Source organism: Eubalaena glacialis, chromosome 6, assembly GCF_028564815.1.
Source record: "Eubalaena glacialis isolate mEubGla1 chromosome 6, mEubGla1.1.hap2.+ XY, whole genome shotgun sequence".
NCBI classification, from domain to species: Eukaryota; Metazoa; Chordata; class Mammalia; order Artiodactyla; family Balaenidae; genus Eubalaena; species Eubalaena glacialis.
The window spans coordinates 126,636,751-126,663,527 of NC_083721.1; the positions used below are offsets into that span (position 1 = coordinate 126,636,751).

At 39.7% G+C, this 26,777-nt stretch overlaps 1 protein-coding gene and 1 pseudogene across 1 annotated transcript in view; both read right to left on the minus strand.

Moving 5' to 3' along the window:
• ATP1B3 (ATPase Na+/K+ transporting subunit beta 3) overlaps window positions 1-24,863 on the minus strand; it is a 42,228-nt gene extending 17,365 nt beyond the window's left edge. Inside the window, exons 1-3 of the mRNA XM_061193605.1 lie at window positions 24,523-24,863; window positions 5,447-5,575; window positions 421-528 (exon numbers count right to left, since the gene is read on the minus strand). Coding sequence (XP_061049588.1) covers window positions 421-528; window positions 5,447-5,575; window positions 24,523-24,631 — 346 coding nt within the window. The 5' untranslated portion in view covers window positions 24,632-24,863. The remainder of the gene's footprint in view (window positions 1-420; window positions 529-5,446; window positions 5,576-24,522) is intronic.
• Window positions 10,052-17,396, minus strand: LOC133093782 (transmembrane protein 203-like; annotated as a pseudogene).
• Window positions 24,864-26,777: the final 1,914 nt, after the last annotated feature.

Here is a 26,777-nt window from a genome sequence, read left to right on the forward strand (position 1 = left end):
TCGTCCCCACACCGCAAGCACTACACTGGATCCAAAGATCCAAATCCTTAGAGGCATCATTTTATAATACAGTTTTGCTCCATTAGTCACATGCTATTTGTTTTGATGCAGATATAAATGTTATGCTTCAATGAACTTACTCATGTACTTATTAAAGGGTAGATAAAAAAAATCAAATCAACTGCCCATTAGGGTTAGGCCCCTATGCTTTCCGTAAGTCAGAATACGGACTAATCATAAATTCATCATGAATAATCGTAAATTCTACTTGCTAAGTCCTCTCAATTGACTGTGTTTAACAGAAAGAAAGAAAAAGGCAAGACAAACTCTAAGAATAATGTTTCTAAAAGTCATCATAATTTGGTCCTAGTTTCTGTAATAACTAAAATCTTTAACTTACTCTAAAAAAAACATACTTACACTTTAGAAATTTCTTAAGGTCATTAATGTACCCTCTATAGGACTCTGGATTAGACACGCTGAATGAAAAATCCAATGCCGTCACCGGTTTTGGAAAAACCATAAGCCCTATAGAGATAAAAGAAAAGGGGGGAAATTAATTACAGCAAATTCCCTTCTCTCCTTCCTTCTCCTTACTCTTATCTCTAAAAAGGAAGATCTCAGTAAACTATGTGGAAATTGTGTTCACAGGTAGGTTGAAATTATCAAGAACCTCCCACTTCTATCTGACTATGAAGAGACATCTAAAATGAAAAAATTCCACGTCTTCAAAATCACGTCGGACATTACCAATTAGAACCCTCCTCTAAATCTTAGTTAGAATTGCTCTGTTCCTTAATTTAAAAGATGCAAGTTTTACTTTGTACTTTCTACATTCATTTTCTATTAAATATTTTTAGGTTTTGCCAATTTGCCATTAATATACGGAGAAAATTTTAGCAAATCAAAGTCTAAGCACTTTTGTCATTCAAATTACAACTGTATGAAAACATTCGTAAAGAAAGCTTACCTTATCAATGAAAGAGGCCTATACAATTTTAACTCTACAGTTAAATATTCTTCCTTCAATAATAAACACTGCTCGATAACTAAAATGTGGTTTTCTCATACTGAATTGACATATAACCACCAACAATTTCATATTAGCAATCAACACCCATGTATATAGAATATGTTTTTTTGTTTTTTTTTTTTTAAATTAATTTTGTAAGTGAAATAGGGAGCATTTTCTTTTTTCTAATTTTATTTATTTATTTTATTTATGGCTGTGTTGGGTCTTCGTTTCTGTGCGAGGGCTTTCTCTAGTTGTGGCAAGCGGGGGCCATTCTTCATCGCGGTGCGCGGGCCTCTCACTATCGCGGCCTCTCCTGTTGCAGAGCACAGGCTCCAGACTCGCAGGCTCAGTAATTGTGGCTCACGGGCCCAGTTGCTCCGTGGCATGTGGGATCTTCCCAGACCAGGGCTCGAACTCGTGTCCCCTGCATTGGCAGGCAGATTCTCAACCACTGCGCCACCAGGGAAGCCCCAATATAGAATATGTTTACATGAGTTTATTAACAGAAAATGTAAGCCTATGTATCTGTAACAATCAGGCGTCCAACTTTAATATAAGCTTTCCTTGATTTAAAAGCATTAGATCAGAAATGAAATGGAGGTATTTGTAATGAGGTGGATGGAGTTAGAGTCTGTCATACAGAGTGAAGTAAGTCAGAAAGAGAAAAAGAAATACAGTATGCTAACACATATATATGGAATCTAAGGGGGAAAAAAAAAAAGTCATGAAGAACCTAGTGGCAAGACGGGAATAAAGACACAGACCTACTAGAGAATGGACTTGAGGATATGGGGAGGGGGAGGGGTGAGATGTGACAGGGTGAGAGAGTGTCATGGACATATATACACTACCAAATGTAAAATAGATAGCTAGTGGGAAGCAGCCGCATAGCACAGGGAGATCAGCTCGGTGCTTTGTGACCACCTAGAGGGGTGGGATAGGGAGGGTGGGAGGGAGGGAGATGCAAGAGGGAAGAGATATGGGAACATATGTATATGTATAACTGATTCACTTTGTTATAAAGCAGAAACTAACACACCATTGTAAAGCAATTATACTTCAATAAAGATGTTTAAAAAAAAAAAGCATTAGATCAAAAGTGTGTCTGTATGTGTATAACTGAGTCACTGTGCTGTACAGCAGAGATTAGCACAGCATTGTAAATCAACTCTACTTCATAAAAAAATTTTGTTTAATTTAAAAGCATTAGATCTACATTCAGCCTTGCACAAAGGCTTAAACAAAAAAATCCTAAAATTCTCACTAGTTTCTAAACATTCCCTATATATCAAAGTTATTATAGATAAGCCTTGCATTGAATCTGAAAATAAATAATAAGGTTGTTTTAGTTTTCATTAAAATTGCTTTTGCTGCTCTCCATGTACTGCAACTGCTGAAGCCCACGTGCTGCAACTACTGAGCCCGCACGCCTAGAGCCCGTGCTCCGCAACGAGAAGCCATCATAATGAGAAGCCCGCGCACCACAACAAAGAGCAGCCCCTGCTCACTGCAACTAGAGAAAGCCCGTGCGCAGCAATGAAGACCCAATGCAGCAAAAAAAAAAAAAAAAAAAAAATTGCTGCTCATAGACATCTAATTGGTTTAGATCAAACCCAGTTTCTTTCAAATCCTAAATACTTGCCTTTGTTGATCTGCATGGTTCTTGAGTTAAACTACAATAGATCCGATGCTACTCAACTATGATGAAACACTCAATGTTCCCAAATGGCAGAGCAAATCTTATTCCATATACAGCACAAAAGAGCCCCAATTAGAGTCCCCATTCACCTACTACCTCAACATACCAGATGACTTGGATTTGAATGATCTCATATGCCTATTTTTCCTTACCCCTCCACCTACTACAAAATCAATAGTAACCTTCTGATTTTTTAATAAAAATGTTCAATGTAGAAATAAAACCTGACCATCCAGTATGTGAAATGACCATCTGTGTATGTCTGAAATTGTATGTTTTCATTTTTAAGGTTTTACAGGAGGAACAAGACATAATATACTGTAAGTGAAAAAGTAACACAATCAAGGCAGCTTATACATAACTGTATAAAAACACCCAACTTTAAGAAAAACCCAACTTTTAATAAAACATCCAGTTTGAAAGAAATTTTAAAGAAAAATATGAAAATGTCTATGCTTTATAAAAAAAAAGATTACATTCCTTTAACATGACTTATTTCTATGGGAAGTTTTAAATGACTCAATTTACAAAAACTCTGCAGACCAGAATGTCTAAAACTGAATTTCTGATACAAGTTACTTCTTAGATCTTGCTGAGCAATGCTCTTGGAGCCTTAGTTCATTTAACAGCCTGTTTGAAACTCTTAAGTAAAAAAAAACACAGCAGGAGTGTGCCGTACGGCTGCATTTTTGACGCAGTACACCTACGTCCTCCAAATAAAGTCTTGGTTTACCCCAAACCATGAACATCAATAGAATGCGAAAACTACAGTAACTCTTACGTCTTTACAATTTAAACCATCGGAGCATGAATATGTGTGTATGCATGTGTGTGCATCTATAGGGGTGTGCATGGATGGTACGTGTTTATGTTATATGCATGTATATGTTAATACACATACCAATTTCAAACTAGCATTTATTTTACCAGGTGCAAATACATTATTGAAATGATGCCATTTAAAAATAAACTTAATAAGGTCATTGTTAAAAAAAAAAAAAAACAAAAAAACCTTAGAAAATACAAGTAGAAATAAAATTTAATTACCCATAATTCCTTTATGAAGAGAAAATCATATTTAACAAACTAATATACATTCATCTAATATTATATTGATATATAATATGAATAAGTGTGCATATATATTTGTTTATTTGAACTAATATTTAGTTTTTAAGTACTATAATACACTTGGTGAATGATTTTAAGGAACTCAGTTTAAAACTATATACTTAAAAAAGTATATCGAACACATTTTACTGCTTATATTATTCATGCAATTATAAATGGTTTAATATTTCTGAAATACATCAGCTTATGTTAAATAGTAATAGTCACATAACTTAAGGCAGCAAGAGAAATAATTATCTTAGAATTCATCTAGGTAGAAAGAAAACAGGGCTACAATGAGAGATGAGGAAAAAATTAGCATGGAGCTGGTCTCAGATACATGGTCAAACAGACCAAAAGAGTTATTCATGATATTTAGATAAATATTAGCTGCAAACAAAGGAAAAGCCATTATAACAAATTTTCTAAGAAAACTGGTTGGGGAAACTGGTTCAATCTCGCTGCTGATATAGCTGAGAAGTCCATGCAGTGGGCAAGGATCTAGGCTAGGGTTCCTCAGCCGTGGCCCTAACGACATTCTGGACTGGATGAGTCTTTGTTGTGGGAGGTTGTCCCATGCACCGTAGGGATGTTTAGCAGCACCCCTGGCCTCTACTCACAGCAGCACGTCTGCAGTTGTGACAACCAAAAATGTCTCCAGACACTGCTGAATGGCCTTGGGGGGCAAATCACGGCTGGAAGAGAACCACTGCTGCAGACAGAAACCTCCTGCTGCAGACTCCCACCTTCCCTGGCCTGCGTGCCCACTCTGCCTGCTGCCCAAATCACGCTCCTCCATGGAGAGCCGTCCCTTTGCTACCATCTCTGGAAGTTGTTCATATTTCTGGGAATTAGATACACTGGAGTTCTGCACATTATTGTTATTTACTTCTATAAAAATTGCCAGCACCTTGAGGACAAGGGCCGTGTGCACCAACGAAAGCGGAGCTAGCATTCAAAGATCAACTGTTTGAAAAGAATAAAATCAGGAGGGAGAAAATGTGACTTAAACAAGTGCTCCAGTTAAGATTTTCTTCCGTACGAAAGTACATTCTCCAGTATCCTAGAGGAAATTTTTTTCCCTAAGACAATCAATAGAGAATAATTCAACATATTAAGAGTATACTCATTTTATTCTCTATTGACTTCTTACCATTTCCATACTAAGCAATTAAAAACATGAAGCATGTATTTTATAAGACCAATGCTCTAATCCACACCACAGCTGAAACATATACTTTATAAGTAAATTACTCAGAGCAAAGTGAAACTACTACACAATATTCATAAACACCATTCATAACTATAACTATATTCATCAATCTGGCTTCACTTTAACTCTCAATATTCACTTCTGCTTACTCTTGGCAAAAGACTCAAGATTTATCAGCCAGGTTTTTGTATCACTGTGTAAATATTAAAGGTTTTTATATCAGTATGTAAATATTAAAGGTCTTTATATCACTATGTAAATATTAAACAACAAACAAAATCAAAACTTTCACATTATCTAACCCTGAAGTTTAACATCTTCTACCGGCTATATAATACAGACTTACGGAGAAGATAAAGTATAACCCAATTTTGTTAGAAGCCACGCTAATCACAACATAATTAATTACCTGGACTAGGAATCTGGTCACGATATTTTGGAACCTCATCGTTCAGAGTCTGAAGCATAGCCCACATCGTGAATGAAAAGAGTGCAGCCAGGAACCCATAAAAGACTAGGTAGAAGAGCAAGATCAAACCTGTAAAAGAAAATAAAACTCATAAAGTTGAAGATATACACAGTGTGTGTGTGTGTGGGGGGTGGCCAGGGTAAAAAAACAGACCCATCATTGCAAGGCTACAACTCCAAGCTCTGCCATGCACACAGCCAAGTATCTTCATATTCAGAACGATATGAATTCACCCAAGCAAGGGGTATTTCAGCAGGCAGCACCCACCCACATCCTGTGACCCCCTCCTCTCCTCTGATACTTCCAAGTACAAGTAGCTTCCACAGATCATACTGATTCAAGATCAGAGCTTTAAAATTCCAGCACATAAGGGAGTATTTCCCGAAATGGATTTAATGCTCTCTAGAAAGAAAAAAGATGATTTTAGGTTGGACAAAACCCCCAGTATGTATATGTGACAAACAAAAAAATTAACACATAGGACTTCCCCAGTGGTCCAGTGGTTAAGACTCTGTGCTTCCACTACAGGAGCCATGGGTTCAATCCTAGGGGAAGTTCTGCATGCCGCACAGGCAGCCAAAAAAAAAAAAAAAAAAAAAAGAATTAGCACATCAACCCTGTATTTCACAGTAATTATTAGCATAAATTTGGGTTTTAAAAAGTGAGTTGATTTAGAGAATAGCCAGGAAACATGCAGAGAAGGTAAATCATGAAGGTGGTATCAATGAATAAAGTTTAGGAAACACTGGTTGAGTGGAAGCGTCATGCAAAAGTGAAGAGAGGAGCATCCCCACCAGTGGGACCTGACAACTCCACTGCTAAGCACGCAGCAAGAGCTGGCAGACGCAAGTTTCAACACCAAGGGCTTAACCTTTTTTTCTTCACAATCTGGAAACACTAAGATCTATCCTAAGCCAGTGATTTATTTTGTGAACATCTAGAATTATTTTTCTCAAATGTCTATATTCAAAGATCTAACATCATAAGTGGTCACCATCAAGATTATATACTAGAATATATTGTTAACGTCACACATTTATATTTGAACATTTAAAAACTGATCAAAGGGGACTTCCCTGGCAGTCCAGTGGTTAAGACTCCGCGCTTCCAATGCAGAGGGCACGGGTTGGATCCCTGGTCGGGAAACTAAGATCCCACATGCTGCGCAGCACGGCCAAAAAAAAAACCTGATCAAAGAATATTCAATAAATCCCCAGTTACAGCAATAGTAAAGAACACTTAATTCCCCAAAGTTGAATTAACATCAGCTTTATTTTCCAGTCTTAACACAAAACCTGCTTATTAATATTTGTCCTAGCAGAAGGGCTAGAGCAGGGGTTCCTAACTTGGAATCTATGGACCCTTCACCCTCACTCATCCCCAGAAGGATTAACTTCAGAGCTTCTATGACTTCTGGAATAATACATTTCTGAATATATCCATTTTTCTTCTGCGGAGTGGCTCTACAACGTTCTTGTGATGCTCAAAAGACCCTGTGACCCCAAAACAGATTGTGGCAAAAGCTAGATAACTTTCATTTGCTACCTGCGGGCCAGGAAACTGCCTCCCCTTTTTTTAAGCAAAGGGGAAACAGTTAAAGCAATTTCATTTTAATTTAGACCAGCATTCCCCGTCCTCCCCCTGCCCCAATTACCAGGCCAAAATAGGGAGCGAAAGGACAGAAGGAAGAAAGGAGCACAGGATGTCGCCTCCAGACAGCATCACTTCCCTATCACACAGAGCGATCCTGTTGCAGAAACACAAAGGAAGACCAATCTCAAAGAAGTGATCAGTTTAGTACAGAGGTAGATGAAATACGTGCAAAGCCCAAAGGATGGTTTAATGAGATACAGGAGAAAAACCATTCTTTCAGATCTGGGTATTTGTAGGAACTAATGGATAAAATCCTCCACACAGCAGACCAGGGTACAAATATATAAATGTGATAATGAGTGGGGGATGTGTTCCACCTAATAAAGCCTCACTTACAGAGCAGGCAGACAGAGGCCACAGTAGTTTGTCAACTGACGCAGTAGATATTAAACTGGAGAAGTTTAAAACAGAAGTGCTAAGAGTTTAATTATTTAGCGGTGTTTCAAAGTCATCTGAAGATATGCTTACCATTTTCAAATTTGATTTTAAATTTTCAGGAAAAATAATATAAAGCGGATTTATAAAAACGGTTACAAAGCAAATGAACATATAGCAAACACGAACAAAAGTGTAAAAACTTCCTATAAAGAGTTGGGTTGGGACTTCCCTGGCGGTCCAGCGGTTAAGACTCCACCTTCCAATGCAGGGGATGCGGGTTCCATCCCTGGTCGGGGAGCTAAGATCCCACATGCCTCGGGGCCAAAAAAAACAAACAAACAAAAAAAAAACCACAACATAAAACAGAAGCAATATTGTAGCAAATTCAACAAAGACTTTAAAAATGGTCCACATCAAAAAAATCTCAAAAAAAAAAAGAGTTAGGTTCATAAAATAGATGCACAGATTAACAGCCATGTCCCAAACCTGATGCCATGTACTAGTGTCCATTAAGTCAATTTTGAATGTAGGGAGTGTACCGATAAGTGATTTTCAGCACTGAAGCCAATTTCCCCTGCTTGATAAGATCCTCTCGCCAAGAACTAACTTAACATTTAAAAACTAAAATTAATCTCACTTATAAAAACCACATATGAAAGACCACTCACAAGGATGGCAGTACTTTATCAACTTAACCGCCTTTCTCCTACACTAAGAAAAAAAATACCTGAAAATAAAAACAGAAGTTGTAAATTGCTGTTCTTATATATCGATATCTTGCAGTTATTTACTCAGATGCATTCCTGACAATGACAGGGATGAAACGAATTGAGCTACCCTAGCTGAGTAATAGGTAGTGCAGATGGGACCTGTTCGGTGTGCCATGTCTGCCACAGCGCTAGTTAATGTAAGCAGGGAACAGGTAAGTCATTAGGTTTCATCAAGGCCTGGACATCCAAACCCAATCAACACACTTCTGCAAACTTCCTAGTTACCTGAGGGTACCTAGACAATAGAAAGACTATGCCTTATCCTCAGAGAATTCTGATGAGAAACAACTTCCCCTTGGTAAATAAATTAACAACCTGTTTATAGTTTTAAAAAACTTAAAGCAGAGGCAGGTATAATTTTAAAAAAATCAATTATATGGACAAGTACAAATTTAAAGTCCTTTGTATATTCAAATTTTTATAAGGAGCTATTTATTGAGGTATAATTCACATTTCATTCACCTATGAGTGGAACTGCTTGGTCATGTGGTAACTCTGTTTAGTATTTTGAGTTAAGTACCAAACTGTTTTCCAAAGCATCTATAACATTCTACATTCCCACCAGCAGGATTCCAATTTCTCCACATTCTCATTAATACTTCCTAGTGGGTTTAATTTGCATTTCCCTAATGACTAATGATGTTGAGCATTTTTTCATGAGCTTATTGGTCATTTGTATCTTCTTTAGAGAACTGTCTATTCAGATCCTTGGCCCATTTTTAAATTAGGTTGTCTTTTTATTGAGTTCTAAGAGTTCTTTATATATTATAGACACGAGCCTCTCGTCAGATACATGATGTACAATTATTTTCTCCCATTCTGTGGGTTGTCTTTTCACTTTCATGACAGTGTCCTTTATTATTTTTTTTTTCAGCAAAACATTCCTATTTTAATCTCAGCAAATGTTCTCATTTGGCACCTGACTGGTATCAAACCAAAGCCCTTAGGCCGACAGGCGTGAGCTGAGACCATCTGCAAACTTCCCATGTGTAGGTCTCAATGGCTATGCGCATCAGAGCACCTGTTCCTCTCTCTAGTCCCTTAGAGTGGCCTAAGATCTCAGGTGCGCTAACAGTGCTGGCCATGAGGTGGTGGAAAAGTCGTGACACTGCAGTCTGCTGGGATAGGAAACCAAGCAGTGCCTTGAAAGCAAGTTCTTTTCTCAGGCGACAGATACCCAGATAGGGTCCTGATCATGCTTATTCAACATACTCCTGTCTGCCTGGGCTGGAATGAAGAAAGAGCCATCCTCCCCAGTGCCACTGGGGAGGAGACACAATCTGGTTTACACTTTTTAGAGCTCAAGCATCTAAGGAAGTCTTGTCTGGGGGGATGGGGCAGTAAGCTCTCAGGTCAGCACTGCTGGCCAGGGGAAATCCCGAGTCCAGCTTTGCAGCCTTTGCACAGTGGGTACTTTCCCAGGATCCATGAAAATACTCAGAGCCCATCAGGACATTTTACTTATATGCAGTTTCCAACTGTCAGAGGAGTTCAGGACTGTCTGGCCTTCTCAGGATCTCAATTCAAGATTAGCTATTCAAAGCATGAAATACGAGGGAATACGTTTTAAGAATCAAGGCTGCTCTTTTCAGCCCTGCTGAGGGAACAATTTCAAACATGACTGATAGAGAGAAAGCTGGGCACTCAGCAGGGCACAAGGTGGCTTTCAGCCCAAGACTTCTCTGGTGCGGCGGAAGTGGGACCTCAGCGTGGGGTCCTGCATTCTAGCTTATCTCCTGCGAGGCTAGTTGACCCGGCAGGCAGGGATCATGCGCAGCTGCAGGAGGATGAAGACCGGAGACGTGATCACGCCGAACCGGAGCTCCAAGTCTGCTCCACCAGCTTCTGGCACAACAACATCTCCAAGACGAACTTCAGGCTAAGAACCGTGAGGACCCAGCAAAGGCGGAGCAAGGCTAGCCGCTTCTCTCCGTCCTGGAAGAGGCGCACGGAGACGACAGTGGTGAAGTAGGTGCTGAGCCGGTCAGCGGCGAAGAAGGGCATGAACACGTTCCACCAGGAGAGGCCGGGAGCCAGGCCGTCCACACGCAGGGCCAACAGCACGGAGAACACCGACAGGGCCAACAGGTACACGAAGACCTCGAAGGGAGCGAAGCCCAGCCACTGCACCAGCTCCCCAAGCGCGGGCCAGGGCCTGCGCGACGGTCCCACCCGCCCGGCTGCGCTGCCACTCCCCACGGGCCTCGCTGGCGCCTGCCGCCGGCGCGGCCAGCGAGAGGCAGAAAGCGGCCCCGCCTGCCCCGGCTCTCGGCCCCAGCCAGGGACCCAGCACTGGCCGCCAGCCGACGCCCACCTTGCTCGGACGCCATGCCCCGCCGGGCACCGACAGTGTCCTTTAAAGCAGAAAAGTTCTTAATCTCAAGGAAGTCCAATTTACCTACTGTTCTCCTTGGTTGCTTGACTTTTGGTATCATATCTAAAACACCATTGCCTAATCCAAAGTCATGAAGACTTGCAATTATATTTTCTTCTAAGAATTTTTAGCTTTAGCTCTTTAAGTCTGGGTCTTTGATCCACTGTGTGTTAATTTTTGTACATGCTATGAAGAAGGGAACACTGGGGCTTGGGATAAAAACTGGGCAAGGTCCTGGATGGATTGGTAAAAATCTAAAGGAGTGGAGAGAATCTCCATACCTGACCAGCTCTTGGCTACCTATGCCTCGTCCCTGAATGCTATGACAGGGAAGTCTAACTACAAAGAGGAGGTGCAGAGAACCAATAATTACAAAATATTGAGAAGAAAAACTAATCCAATAAAGTATCAAACGCAACAAAGAAAGTAATGCCTGAAAAAACTGGGTTATAACAGGGTACAGAACAAGGGGGGGAAGCAGGAGTATAATTAAAATACAGAGTATAAGGTAAGAGGATAATTTTTCAAAATCTGATTTCATATTCTGATTGTTAAAATTTTAAAACTTAGTAGATAAGCTGAACTGGAGAAGAGTCAAATAATAATAAAAAAAAAATCCAGACACCTAACAAAAAAGCAAACCAAAGACTGGGAAAAATATTTTGCATAATATGAAACCAATAAAGTACTTATTTGCATCTAGAATATATAAAGAACTCTGACAACAAAACAAATTTCTAAAACATGGACAAAAGTTTTGAACAGAAACTTCATCAAAGATGTAATAAGAATTGCAAAACAATACAGCTCATGAAAACATATTCAACATCACTAGTTATCCAGGACGGGCAAATCAAAACCACTACATGCTCACCAGAATGCTAGAAATTCTAAAGACTGACCATACCAAGTGATGAGCTAGGAGCGGAGCAACTGACACTCTAATACACTGCTGGTGGGAATGTGCCAAAACAAAAACCGATTTTGGAAAACAATTTTTTTAAAAGTTAGTAGCATATACCTATGATAGGATCCAGCCAATCCACTCCTAGATATTTAACCAAGAAAAACGAAAGCACACGTTCGCAGAAGAAAAAGTATATGAATATTCGTAAATGCTTTATTTGTAATCACTAAAAACTCCAAACAACCCAAAAGCACATCTACAGATGAATTAATAAATAAATTCTGGCATATAATACAATGGAATACTATTCATGAACTACTTCTCAAAATAACTGTGCTGAATGAAAGAACTCAGCACTCCTGACCCCAAAGAGAACATGCTACATAATTCCATGCATTTAAAGTTTCAGAAAATACAAACTAATCTAAACTGTCAAAAAGCAGATATATTTTCACCTGGATACTGGGGAGGTAGGGAAAGAAAAGGATTACAAATGGGAAAGAGGAAATCTGGGGAGTGATGAATATTTTCATTATCTTGATTAGAGTGATAGTTCCATGGGTACAATATGTGTATATGCACATAGGTGAATATACATCAAAACAAGTTATACATTTTAATTTTAAATACGTGCAGTTTACCATATGTCACACTTATACCTCAATAAAGCTATTTAAAAAACAAAAATTTGGAAGAAGGCCTAACCTAGAGAACTAGCCAAGCCAAAGAAAAATTCAGTGAGCTAAAAGATCAAACCAAGGTGTTTTACAATACTGGGCAAAAAGACAGAGAGAGAGTGTATGGAGATTGTTGAGACACGGGAGACAGAACCAGAATATCAACCAATCTAACAGGAATTCCACCAGAAAAGGGGATGGGGAGGAATGCCCAAAGAAATAACACATTTTGTGTCTAGATTGGAAAAGATTGAAAAATATTAGAAAACACCCTATACCTAGACAGAAATAGGTAAAATTTCAGAATACTAAAAATAAAGTGAAAATTTCTTAAAGCTTCAAAAAAGATAAAACGGGTTTTACCTAGAGCAGAGAAATATGACTGACAGATATCTCATCAGCCAAAAATAAAACAGTATATTCCAAACTGAGGAGGCTTTAAGTTTTAGCTACACTGTCTTCATTTCCTTCTTCTTGGAAGAAAAACTTATATATTATCCAACCTGAAAAAAAAGGACAAAGTTCACAGACTAAATTCTAGAAAAAGCTAATATAATTGTACATTTTCCATTTTTTAAAGTTTTCTTTAAAAATCTAAGACAAAGAAGAAAAATATATAAAGCAACGGTGAGCAAAGAAACCAGTAAGACTTGCTGGTAACATCTAAGTAAGTGTTGATTTTAATTTCTTTTCCTTATCAGGTCTGAAGAATAACTTACACATAATAATTTTCATTGATTCCAAGTACACAATCCCAGTGAGTAGACAGCTGCATGTATTGTGGAACCACCACTGCACTAATGATACAGAACATTTCTATCACCTCTGAAAGGGTCCTTGTGCCCGTTCGCAATCCGTACATCCTTCAGTCAGCCAATGATCTACTTTTGCCACTACATTAGTCTGTATTTTACATAGTTAAAATTTGATTTTAATTTAATAACAAGTTAAAATCCCAAAAATATTAAGGTAGGAATAATTTAATAGTAGTCTAATAAAAGACATTCTCAAAGTGGGTTAAAGAAAACCTTATAGCACTATAAATAGATGCTATTTATAGACAAAAACCTAAAATTATAACACATACTGGTTGAAAATAAAGTAGACCTTGGCTCACAAAAAGAAATGTAGATGTGGCATTATTACTGTAAGTAAACTACTTAGAATTCAAGTCAAAAGGTAACAAAGCAAAGATATTCTCTATTAATGAAAAGTAAACAAAACACATCAAGAAGATACAGCATAAAAGCCATGAACATTTGTGATGCTAAGTGGCTTAAGATATGTAAAGCAAAATTTATCACAATCATCTGTAGAGATTTTAACGTACCTCTTCCAGAAATCCACAGATCAGGTAAACAATAACAAAAAGGATAATATTTTAAAAACACAACTAATAGTTATTTAATATATGTAAAACTTTGCAGTCACCAGAAAATATACTCTTTATAAACCTGGAACATTGCTCGAAACTGACCATGACTTAAATTTCAAAAAACCAAACCAAAACAAAATAAAAAATAACAAACCTAAAAAAAAAAAAAAAATCAAGGCCACATTTTTCACAATCAAAGTATGTTAGAGAAGTATAACAAAAATTTAGAAAATGGACTGCTAAATAACCTTTGGATTAAAAAGACAACAAAACCCAAAATATTCAAAATTCAAAACAATCATGTAGCAGAACACAAAGGAAAATCCATAGCCTTATACGCATTCACTAAAAAACAAGACAAACCAAAAAAGCCAGGTTTTAAATTCAAGACTAAAATAAATTCAAGGAAAGTAGGAGATTTAAGATACAAGCACAAGTTAATGGAAATAAATGCAAAAAAAAATCATTAATTTTATCAATAAAACTAGTTTCCAACTAGTAAGCTCGAAAATAGATGAAATACATGATTTTTAAAGAAAATAAACACATTCAAATCAGAAGTTCTTACAAGAAATAAACAGAGCTCTATCCCTAAAAGAGACACTATGTCCAAATGGCTTTAATTAGTTCTCCCAATTTTCAAGAAGTAGATCTTTCTCTACACACAAGCTATCCTTTTTGTATGCTCCGTAAGTTACCTAAATCTTTATAAGGCTAGCACTCTCCAGATACCAAAACTAAACAGACAGTACTCGCACAAATTTCACAAATTTATTTTATTTTAAACGCTTACATAGAGCTTACATGCTATAGAGTGATAATGACACAGGAACAGAGATACAGATTAATAACAAAACACAACAATAATCAAGAAAGGATCCATATAAAATCCATGTAACAAAGCTGGCATTTCAAATCAGTGAGAAAATGATGAATTATTCAATATATTTTGGGATAAGTGATCAGGAACAGCCTATAAAAGACTGTTAAATTTGTGATAATATTTATTTAAACAAGTACAATTTTTAAAATAAAAGAATTAAGAGACAAAAGACAGCAAAAAGATGAGCAGGTCACTGTAAAGAAACGAAAACTGAGCAAACATAAGTTGCAGTTATCAGAGATACTGCAAATTAAACCAACCAAGACACCAGCGTCCCATCAAACTGGCAAAAATTTTTAAAGAGTGATAATAACCAACGCTCAGAAAGTTGAAGGGAAACAAGTAATTTGATCCCTGCTGGTGGGAGTATACATTGGTACCGCTTTACTGGAGGACAATAAATTAATATAAAAATAAACATATACTATAAACTGGTGATTCCATTTCTCAGTGTCTACCCTGGATAGTTGCACACATGCACTGCACAATGTGCAAGAGAAAAATTGGAAACAATCTAAATATTCATCACAAAGAAATATATATCTTGAATATATATCCCTACACTATGGAATATTATGCAATGACTCAAAGGAATGAGATAAATAAATAGGGGCGGGGGAGAGAGAGGGACAGAGACATGGAAACAGTCAAGACATATTAAGTGAAAAAAAGCAAGTTCTAGAACATACATTCTTCCTATTACTCATGTAAAAGTGGAAAATTAATTATTCCTACATAGTCCATATATACTCATATACATACACACACACACACATATATATACATATACACATATATAAGTGTGTTGAAAAAGGACTGGTAGGAAAACTGATAAGCAATCATTATCTGTGGGAAAGACTGCGATTGGTAGAAGGCAGTGAAGAGAAACATGAATATATTCATGTATTCTTTTTTCTCCAACATCCAATTAGGAATATTTACAAATACACAGAAAAGTTAAAAGAAATGTAAGTGAACATGCATAAACCCCACCTAGATTCTACAGTAAAGTCTACTATATTTATCTCATCTATTCACCATCTATTTTTTTTTAAGAATTTCAAGTTGCAATGTCAGTACACTCAACCCCTAAACACTTCAACATGCATATTAACTAAAATTGAGGAAAAATTACATTCAGTGAAATACACAAATCTCCAAGGTACCATGACATGGTTGTTGAGAAATACATTCACCTCTATGATTCAAACAGCTATCAAGATACAGCACGCTGCCATCACCCTATAAAGTTCTCATGCCCCTTCCCAGTCAATCCCCATGACCACCATCCTAGAGGCAAACACCATTCTGGGCTTTTCCCCAGCATAGGGAAGTATTGCTTGATTTAGCATTTCAAAGAAATGAAATTATATAGTAGTATATTCTCTTCGGTAAAGCTTCTTTTCTGCTCAGCCTAATTGTGGGATTCACCCATGCTTTGTGTTATCTGTAGTTTGCTCTTTTTTACTGCTGAGTAGTATTCCACTGTGTGGACATTGGTTTGTTTATCCATTCTACTGCTGGACACCTGGGCTCTTTCCAGTTTGGAGCTACTATGAATATTTTGTGTGTTTTTGTGGACATATGTTTTCATTACTCTTGGGTAAACACCTACAACTGCTGGGGATCATGGGGAAGTGTATATTTACTTTTACAGGAAATTGTTAGACCTTTATCCAAAGTGGATATACCACATATGTTTTAAAAAGTATGATAGGTAACAGTGGTTACCCAGGGAAGAAGCTGAGGATGACAGTGGACTTATTGACTATTCACCTCTGTACTATAAAAACTCAAATAATGAAGTTAGTTTTGTTATATGAAAAGAACAAAGCCAAGAGTCCACATTCCATTTAAGACACGTTCAGGTTTCTTGGATTAGCCTACACTGACCACTAACTAACTTCTAAGGCATAGGTCAGCAAATCATGGCTGCTGCCTGTTTTTGTAAATAAAATACTGAAATGCAGCTAGGCCACTAGTTTACATATTGTTTACGGCCGCTTTCAAGCTACTAACAGCAGAGCTGAGTAGTTGCAACACATACTGTATTCCCGGCAAAGCCTAAAATATTATCTGGTCCTTTAAAGAAAAAGTTTGCAGCCTCCTGTTCAAAAGCATTTATATAGGCCTTGTTTTTCATTCCAATGCGACATCTGAAACCATCTCGTGCAACTTCTCCCTTACAGAGGAAACTAAGACCAAGAGATTTTTAATGACTTACCTAAGCTTAGATGGAGATGTGGAATTCTAATTCAGGTCTATATTCTGAGTCCTAGTCTGATCATCTTCTCAGTATACTGGTAAACTTCTAAGACTTATCAAGCAAAAATACATAGACCCACAGGCTCACTTTGACTACGATGCCCTATCTGGAAACTTAAATGAATTAGAAATTTAGTGGAACAGAATCATGGTGAGCTGAGGGGAATGATGAACAAGTTTCTCCACAAACAAGACTTTCATAGTGTGGAGCTATACCAATTAATCAAAATACTCTCAACTTTAGCCCAACGACCAGATGAATCACAAGTGGAAACTGACTAAATGACAATTTATTCATCAAAATAATAGTAAGTGCTTACTATGTGCTAGATGTTGTAGGGACATAAAATGCACCTGTGATTCCTGCTCTGTGAGAACATCCAGCTAGTAGGAGCAATGTATATAAACAACTCTAATCCAGGATACAAAATTTTTAGGTGTTACAGATGATAAATGTATTACTTTCACCTGGGCAAGTCTGAGAACGCTTATGGCAGAGAGGGCACTAGATCTATGAAGCAGGGGAGAATTTATGATGCAGAGAATGAAGGGCACGGGAGAGGCAATAAGTAGGGCATTCTAGACCAAGGGGCCTTAGACATACCCATTTAGCTATGACATGTGGTATACGGGGAGCAGGGTGTAAAATGACAGATTATATAAGGTTGGAAATGTAGTTCTAAGCCAATATGTAATATATCCGGAATACCAGGCTGTCTGGAACTGATTTAAACCTTCTGAAAGCAGTGGGGATCCCAACAGCTTTGGGGTACAGGGAGTAGCTTGACCAAAGCTGCAGCCTTAGAAATAATCTGATAGCAGTGAAGTTATACTGGTTTAGGTCACAATGATTCCAACTGATTACCTGGATCTTCCTGGGGCTGCACCAGAAGAGCCCTACTTCCCCAGTCAACAACACTACACTTTTTATAAGCAGCATATAAAAGTTGGAAAGCCAGTGGTCTCTTTAAACTCAGACCAATTTTGAAAGAAATTTACAAAAGATCTTCATCTGGTGCTTTAAGTTTTTTAATCAGAGAATTTACAAGAAAAGGCACTACCAGATCCTGAAAAAGTAGGGCAGGGTTGGTGGGAATGTTGAGGGCTCTGCAATGTGCAACAGGTGGTTAGCATTATGAAGCTAGGAAAAACAAGCACCCTGGGCTCCCTCTGAATGCCTGTTTTCACAAGATATTGGAGGGTGGGGTGAGGTGGGGGAGTGGTGAGTAGGTCAGAGAAAATTAATTCCTGAATTAACTGTAGCAGTGGTAATGAGGGTGTGGGTCACCAAGAGATTCAAGAGATGTTATGGAAGCACAACTGGCATGGTTTGGCCAGGTTCAGAGCCCAGATGACAGAAATGGTAGTGACAGTCTTCAAAAACTGCAAATACAGAAGCAACTCACAACTTCAGTGGAGGAAGGGGAAAGAGTTCTGTTTATCAGTTGATAAACAAGGTACTGGAGTTGTCTAAGCCTCACTCTCAGGTTTATGGGATATGCAAGAAGCAACTGGAATCTCAGAGAGATGTTAACCAAGAAGTAAAATCTGTCAGTAATCTTTGCAATTGTTTTATGAGATGAAGAAGATGAAGAGAAAACAAGGCCAAAGACAGTACCTGGGAAATCTACATTTAGGAAACAAGAGAACCAGGAAAGGAATGGCTAGAGAAGTATGGAGTAGGGGTAAGGGCCACTTTTTACGGACCAGATACTGCCAACCGGCCAGAAACCGTCAAAAGAAAAGTACCTCATGCTGTGGACAAGGGTCAATCCCTTACCATGGCATCAGCAAAATACTAGGAGGAAGTCATAAATAAGAGCCAGCTCCACCAATGACTCAGTAACAAAGTTTAAACAGATATGGGGAGGTTGTTAAGTTAGGGAATTCTTTTTAAAAATATTATTAGTTAAATAGCACCCTGTAGGGAGAGGATGACATTATTAAATAAACCCCCATTAAATCTGAGAGCAGGTAAGTTTAAAAAGAAAAAAAAAAATCTTTATGAAGTTCTCATAAGAGCCATATAAAAAGCAGAATAGAGCAATAAAGCAGGACACAGGAGGCCTGGATAATTACCCTGGTTCTGTTATCTTAATCAGATGCACGACCCAGGCATGTCAAACTCAGCTGAGTCTCCCCTGAGAAAGTTAAGTGGAAGCTTTTTCTGAACACTGAACTATGAAAACCATCAGTGCTGTAGCAAAAAGGAAAAAAAAAAAAAAAAAAAGGAAAATGCCCAAACACTGGGTGAACCATTATGTTATGATACACCAAAACCATCAAAGACATTAAAAACAATGTTGCAGAAGACTAATTACATTTAATTAGACTGGGAACATTTCATAATACTGTTCATTCCTTCAACCATTTTTTATTACATTCCCACTAAGTGCCGGGCAACAGGCTAGGTGTTAGGGAATTCAAGAAAGGTAAGATGTGAATAAGAAGCTTATGTCTAATAAGCGGGCAACAATACTGTTGAAGTCATAAACACTATACTAGAAAAAGGTGTCATAGAATACACTGGAGCACTTGACCCAGTCTCAAGGCAAAGAATGGTTCGAAAATGTTTACCAGAGATCAGGCCATCACAGCTGACATCTGAGTAGCCAGGCCAAGTTGAAGGAAAGAGAGGCTCAGAAGCCAGGAAACAGGCCCAAAAGCGGTGGGAGAGAACTATGCGGAACAGCAGAGATGACAGGAGAGAAGTGTGCCAACCAGACTGCAAAGAGTCTGCACGTCATGCTAAGGAGCCCCGAGGGCAACAGAGTTACACGAAGAGGTGCCCCTGAAACATCCAACTGAAGATTTCTGACAGGCATTTGGTAATAAGAATGCAAAAAAGCCTTAGGGACTAGAAATGCAGATTTGGGAGTCTCAAACGGAGATAATAACTAAAGCCACCAGAACATGTAAGTTCTAGCAGGAAGTGTGGACAGTCCCCACAGAGGTGATGGAGAGGGCCAGGGATACCCCAACAGAAAGTGGCAGAGGAATAAAAAACATTCCCCTTAAACGTTAAGTGATAAAACTAGGTATCTAACTGTGTATTTTCAAATGTTATTTATACATTTAAAAAAACTTTATACATAGGAAAATGTTAACAGTGGTTACTCTATGTGATTAAAGATGACAGGTTTTACTTCAAAATCAATGTAATGAATGCATAATTAGAACATAATAAATTTATCTTCCAAAGTTAATTTTCTTTTTCTCCTATTACACAATTCCTTTTTTTTAAATGCTAGGTTAGTAGAGGCTTAACCATAATGGAAATGCTGGAAGTCGAAAGAGGGAGGGGAAGGGGAACTGATATCTCCTAAGACTAACCTTCACTTTTTAAAATTACTGTACATGTGATTTTTTTTTCCTGCTCATACATGTGTGCTGCCCATGTACTCCTGGCATATTTCAATAAAAGTGTTTGGAACATAAAAGCATTAAACGGTCCTTAATCAAATGCGATGATAAATCACAGTAAAGTTGTTACTAAGGACAGGAGGGTTTTTAAACTTCTTTTAGTACAACTAAATTAATTCTAAAAATATAAATTCAAAAGTCAATTTCAAAGAAGTGGAATTACTTCGGGGGTGAGGGGAGGCTGCTCTTTAACACAGTAAAGCACATACTACAGTAATTACAAAGGGATCTGGAACATCACACACACACTTGCCCCCTCCCTGCCTTCCACTAGCGGTCCAGAAGTGCTGCCTCCTGCCGGGGGACAGCTCGATTAGCCTCAGCTGCTGCCGAGGCCACACCCACCACTACCCTTCATTTACAGCCTGCACACAGGGTAAGGCAAGTCCTGTTACTTTCCCAACAGTGCAAATTTTTGTAAAGTTTCTTTAATATGTCACTCCACAGGACAAAGAATACCTTACAAAACTGGGAAAATAAACACACTTGCCTTCTCCCCTACAGTCAGACACGCAAGATGGGATGGAGCCTGATCTCCAAAGCAGAGCATTTACTGAGGCATGACCCAGAATGGGAGCAGGTGACTGAAAAAATAGCACTTCATGGACCTATAATAAAAGAGACGCACATGAACAAAATGTAGATATTAGTAGTTTTGGTCCAGAATCCTGACCCTGCTTGGAATCAGTAACTTGAGTTTTAGGTCAATGTTAAAATAAAGCATGTATTGACAGATAACCTTAAGATAATGAATTCCAAAGAAGCCCACAAGCAGATGTCATTAAATGACATCACATCATGTTTAAAAAAAAAAAAAAGCTCTGTCCTTGGACAGTCTGAGGCCAAGGATTCTATCACTAGCTGAGTAAGTGAATTCTGACAGATCAGATCTGTGGGTTCAATTTTCTCACGTATGAAAATGAGGGCACAGGGCTAGATTAGTGGCTTTCAAGCTTTTCTTGATTGTGAGCCACAGTAAGAAATACATTTTACATCAGGGTATCTGAATGTCCAAAATACAAAAAGTTTCACAGAATGACATTTTCCCTTAGAATAAACTTATTAGGCAGAATAAATTTTGATAATTTTTCTATTCTATTTCATTATTTTTAAAAATGTTAACTGCAACACATGGTCCACTGTTTACAATTAAATAACACTAGATGATCTTTGAGCTGCCTTTTACTCTAATTGTACGTAATGCATTTAGGTTTAATATCTGCAACATAGCCACAAGGTGCTAAATTTTCTTTGTCCTGTGTTTTCATAAAAGGCAACTACTTATTCCTGATGCATCCTTACTGTCCAGCTTGAGAAAACAGCTCTTAGGAACACTTTGATCACCTACATGGTGTGCGTTAGAAAGTTGTGAAAATGGAATGAGGTAAGTACATGTATATAAGCATTTTGAAACTGCCGTAACCAAGTGTAACATATTAGCCAAATATACAAGAAGCTAATCAAATTCTTCACATAGCTGTTTTAAATAAGGCAATGAGATGAAACACGTATTTTCACTTTATCCCCAAGGTAAACTGCAAAACTGCTTTTTAAACATGTGTTTTTAATATATATAACGCACTTGGAGAGGAACCTCAGATTACATGGGACAAATGTACTAAAGACTTGAATGTAAAAAATAAAATCAGGAAACATCTTAAATGAATGTCTTTATAGAATCCTTGAGGTAGAGAAAGGTTTTCTCTATATGCCAGCAGCCCAGCAAATTTACCTAGGTCAAAAAAATATGTAATAATTCCCCCCCCCCCGCCATTAATTTCAAAAGCGACTAAAAGAAAAAATTTGCACAAATGAGGTTTAAAAAAAAAGCCTATAACATGCTTTCAGAATATAAAAGGTACATATATTATCCACAACCCAGAAATTCCACCAGTAGAAACATATCTCAAGGAAATAAATTTGCAAAAATGTACAAGGATGAAGGGAATGGGAGGAGGAGGGACCAATATATACAATAAAGCACTGGTTAAAAAAAAAATCAGGAGTTACTCCTATTACCCTGGGTATCTCCCATGTATACATATGGTACACATCAGTAAACTTAAAAAAAAAAAAAAAAAATCCCAGTACGTCTAACTATACAATGGAACACTAGCCAGCTATTAAAAGTGGTGATATAGGTCTTTATTTATTAACATGGGAAGATGCCCACAATATACTCAAAAGATTATAAAGCAACACTTACGGTATGATCTCTTTTTGTTAAAAAAAATTAATAACAACATTATACACATTTTTTAAGTCTGCCCAGACATATACCGAAATATGAATAGTGGACATCTCTGGGGTGATGAGATCAGGCAGCTCGCTCATACACTGCCTTTCTGAGAACTACAAGAAGATATGCTTTCTCCAGGCAGACCCCATGCTCTAGGGTACACAGCCCAGTGAGCTGAGTATGGATTTCAGCCTCCAGGCACCACTCCTCCACATTTCCTTGGAGTGAGTGCCCTTATATTGGGATAGGATTATGGATAGTTTTCACCTATTTATGCCATTCTCCGCTGGCTTACTATTGTAATAAACCCAGAAATTTACTATTTGTTGATATTTTCGATTTTGAAAAAAAGGTCTTGCCTTAATCCTTCCAAAACTAATCCCAACTTTACCTGTACTACTCCCACTGCCCTTACATGATGCCGCATACTCTGATAATTTGTGCGTGTCATCTATTTAAATGCACGTACCAAATAAAATCTCTACCCCAAAAGCATATAATTTCAGTGCACAACGTGCACTAAGAAATGTCATTCTAACACAAAGTGCAGATACTTATTACTAGAAATGAGAAGGCACTGAGAAAGGTAGTCTACACAAATTAACCCCTCTCCACCACTCAAAAATTCCTTCAGCAGAAAGTTAGTACACTCTAGAAACAATAATAACTGTTTACAGTTTTTTCCCCCATTTAATTCCAGATGCAAGATCTATTTCCTCATCACATTAGTGGGCTCCCCACAGACAGCCATTCGAATAAAAATCGTGAGTGATTACCATGCAGTTAGGCAAGGCATCTGTAAAATAATACCACCGCTGGACTAGGATTAAAGGACAACTGGTTCTTTTCTTGGCTCTTTGGAATATGTAATTTTACACAAAGCAAAATCGCAGCCTCTCTGGGGCTCATTTTTCCCGTCTCTAAAGCAGGGTTTGGGCTAAAAAACCTCCAAGGTCCCTTTCCGCTTGTGACAGAACTTTAAGCCGCCTTTCCACTCTGGAGGAGCCGATTTCAAGCAGCAGCCAGTCTATTTTCTAAGTCAGAGCAAATTTACTCTCTTCGTGCTTCTCTTGACAATGTCGTGCCCAAATAGTTCTCAACTCTAGAAATATTCTCACTCAGAAAAAAAGGTCTGTCGTGACCAACTAACAAAATATCTTTCAAAAGGAAAGAAAAAGTAGTTTACTTAAGTGTAAAGGGGGGAGGATGAAGAGCACTAGCCCTTATTCAGACATTAACATAATTTTTCCAAAAAAAAAGTCACTCTAAAGCAGCACCACACTGGCGGATGGTTTAAATATTTCTTTTAAAACAAAGAACCCATGCAGAGGAAAACTGCTAGCAAATTCAATCATCACACGTTTTGAAGGCACAGGAAAAAAACTGCCATTCAGACCGGATTTACTTTCCCCCAATGAAGCATGTTGGTAAGAAAACCTGTGTCATTAAAAAGGAATTAGGGAGAAAGCAACCTTTTAAAGGGTCTTTTCACTGTCCAAACTCAAGCGCACTTTCGTGTACCGTGTACTTGTGTGCTTAAAACATGCGTGCAGACCACACACTTAACACTCACACTCTTCCGACCCGCTGGGGTGGCAGCGTGGACGAGTCACAAGATAGCGGCGGGAGTGGAAATTTCCTCTCCCCGGGCGTGGGGCAAGGTCGGGCTTCCCCAAACAGCTCGGCGCCGCTGGCCGCCTCCGCCAGGGCCTCCCCGGGCCGGCGCGCTCCGTACAAAGGAGGCCGGGCGCTCGGCCCCCACGCGCTCGGGGTTTGGGACAGGGGTTACCGGCTTCCGGCGCCGCAGGCCCGGGCAGCACGTGCGCCCCGCTCCCGGCAGGGAGGAAGGAACCGGCGCGGCCCGGCGGCTGCTGCCAGCGGGCCCCGCAGCCTCGCTCGCCCGCCCGCCGACTCCGCGAGAAATGAATGGGGCCGCGTTCGAGTCTGGCGGCCGCGGCGAAAACCGCTGCGGGCGGAGGCAGCGGCGGCTCCGGGGGCCCCCGCGCGGGGAGCCGCCTCCCGCCTTCCCTTCCCACCCGACCCCGCCCGGCGCCCAACCGCCGCCCGCTCACCCCAGCTCTTGGCGGTGCGCCCCAGGAACTCTCCGGTGGTCGGGTTGTAGATGAAGAGCTTCCACTCGGCCAGGCTCTGGTTGAAGGACTTCTTCTCTTTCTTCGTCATGGTGTGTGTGCGGACGTCGAGGGGAGCGGCGGCCGCGGGGGTGGAAGCGGCGAGGAGCGCAGAGGCGCGTCCGGGCTCGAGCGGCGCAGCCCGGCGACGGCGGCAGAAGGCGGGACGGCCTTGGAAACCTCCTCTCTGTGGTGAGCGCTCGACCCGACTGCGCTGCGCCGCGCCGAGCCGGGCCGCAGCTCCGGCCGCGGGAGCCTGACGTCTCCGCCTTCCGCAGCCAATCCCCGCGCCGTTCAGGCCCCGCCGCCGCCGCTACCGCCTCCCGCCGGCGGCGGGGCGCAGCCGGACGCTGTGAAGACGCCCCGCCCACGGCCACGGCCCCGCTCCGTGGTACCCGGCTTGGCTCCGGGACACTCGGGGCTCCATCTGCCCGGCCAGAAGAAGCAAAAACTACGCATAGCAACTTAAAAAATCATGAGGGCTTAATAAGAAGCAGATTTATAATGACAAGCAAAAGATGAGCATCCCTAACCCGCTGGTTTTTCCGGAGAACTCTGGGGAGATGCTGCGGGCAACCGGGATCCGGAGTCCCCTCGCTTCCTAGCCTGCGGCGGCGCGAGACTAGCAGAGAGCGGAAACGACTCCAGTCCACGGAGGAGGGGACTTCACCACCCTCTCCCCAAACCGTTTCCAGGCGTTCTCCTCTGGGCTCTATGACGTGACTAAAAGATATCTGCTGTAGTATCTCGTGAGGGTGCACGGTGTATTACATACCTCTGCTCAGAGAATGCCCTGACTGCGCTCTTTTGAAGGAGTCAGCTGAGAATCTCGGGTCAATGAGAATTGCATCCTGAACATGCCAGTATTAAGTAAATGCAGTATAGTTTTCCCCAGATTTAATTGAATTTATCAATGAAATCAATACACATGCTTTCCTGAGTTTCCTGTCAACCGCAAGACCTGCTTTTCTTAAACACTCAGACTCTTTACAGGAAATCAATTCTTCGTTTAGTGTTGATGCCTAAATACTGTTCGCGGCTTTTCATCTTTTCCACTGTATTGGTTGCTCCCCTTGGTCAGAGCTGAGGGTGCAGTCGATGTTTTCCTACACGAGATGGAGCTGAAGAGTACAGTGCTTTGAGACTGTTGGGACAGCATGAAAAGAGTTAGGAGTTTGGGCAGGAGGTGCTTTCTTTTCTTTTTCCTTTTTTTGGAAAAAAGAAATGGAGCACTGCCTATGTTTTATTAGCAAATAAAAAATTATGAATGAAGAAATGTAGCACACATCTTACCGTTTCGAATGATGCATTGTGGTCCATCCGACAGTTTAAACAGCCTGCAAATGCTTTAAAGGAGTAAATGGATAACGAAATTCTGGCGTTGCTTTTGTTTCCTCACTTTGTTTATCAAAGCAAGGAATTATGAATTATGTCTTTCACAAATGGAAAAGGAATAGAATATATTATTATAAAATGATTTTTCCCCCTGCGCTTACGAAAGCTAAATTTAAAATTATGACCTTGGGAATGATAACCAAATCCAGTTACTTTGTTGAGCCAATGACAGCAAAAGATTTGTAGAAGCATTTTGTAAAATTTGGCATGAAAATAGTATTACAAATAGCAAAACATCGTGCAAGCAGACTAGAATGCATTTCTTTAGTTCATAAATAAGGTCGAAAGGGAACTGAGGAATGGAAGTAATTAACTATTTTTGTCTCATTAAAAATCTAACTACAATTAGAGGACAGCTAAAATATTGGTAGAGCTGATAACAGGCTTTCTAGTTTGGGTAAGAGGGAAGATACAGAGTCTGTTTGGAATAAAATATAAAACTGCTTGGACTTCCCTGGTGGTGCGGTGGTTAAGAATCTGCCTGCCAATGCAGGGGACACGGGTTCGAGCCCTGGTAGGGAAAGATCCCACATGCCACGGAACAACAGGGCCCGTGTGCCACAGCTACTGAGGCTGCGCGCTGGAGCCCGCGTGCCACAACTACTGAGCCCACGCGCCGCAACAAGGGAAACCACCTCAATGAGAAGCCCACGCACCTCAATGAGAAGCCCACGCACCGCAACGAGGAGTAGCCCCCGCTCGCCGCAACAAGAGCAGCAACGGAGACCCAACGTAGCAAAACAAACAAACAAACAAAAAAAACCCTCTGCTTTATTTATTTTGTGTGTGAGTTAATAACACAC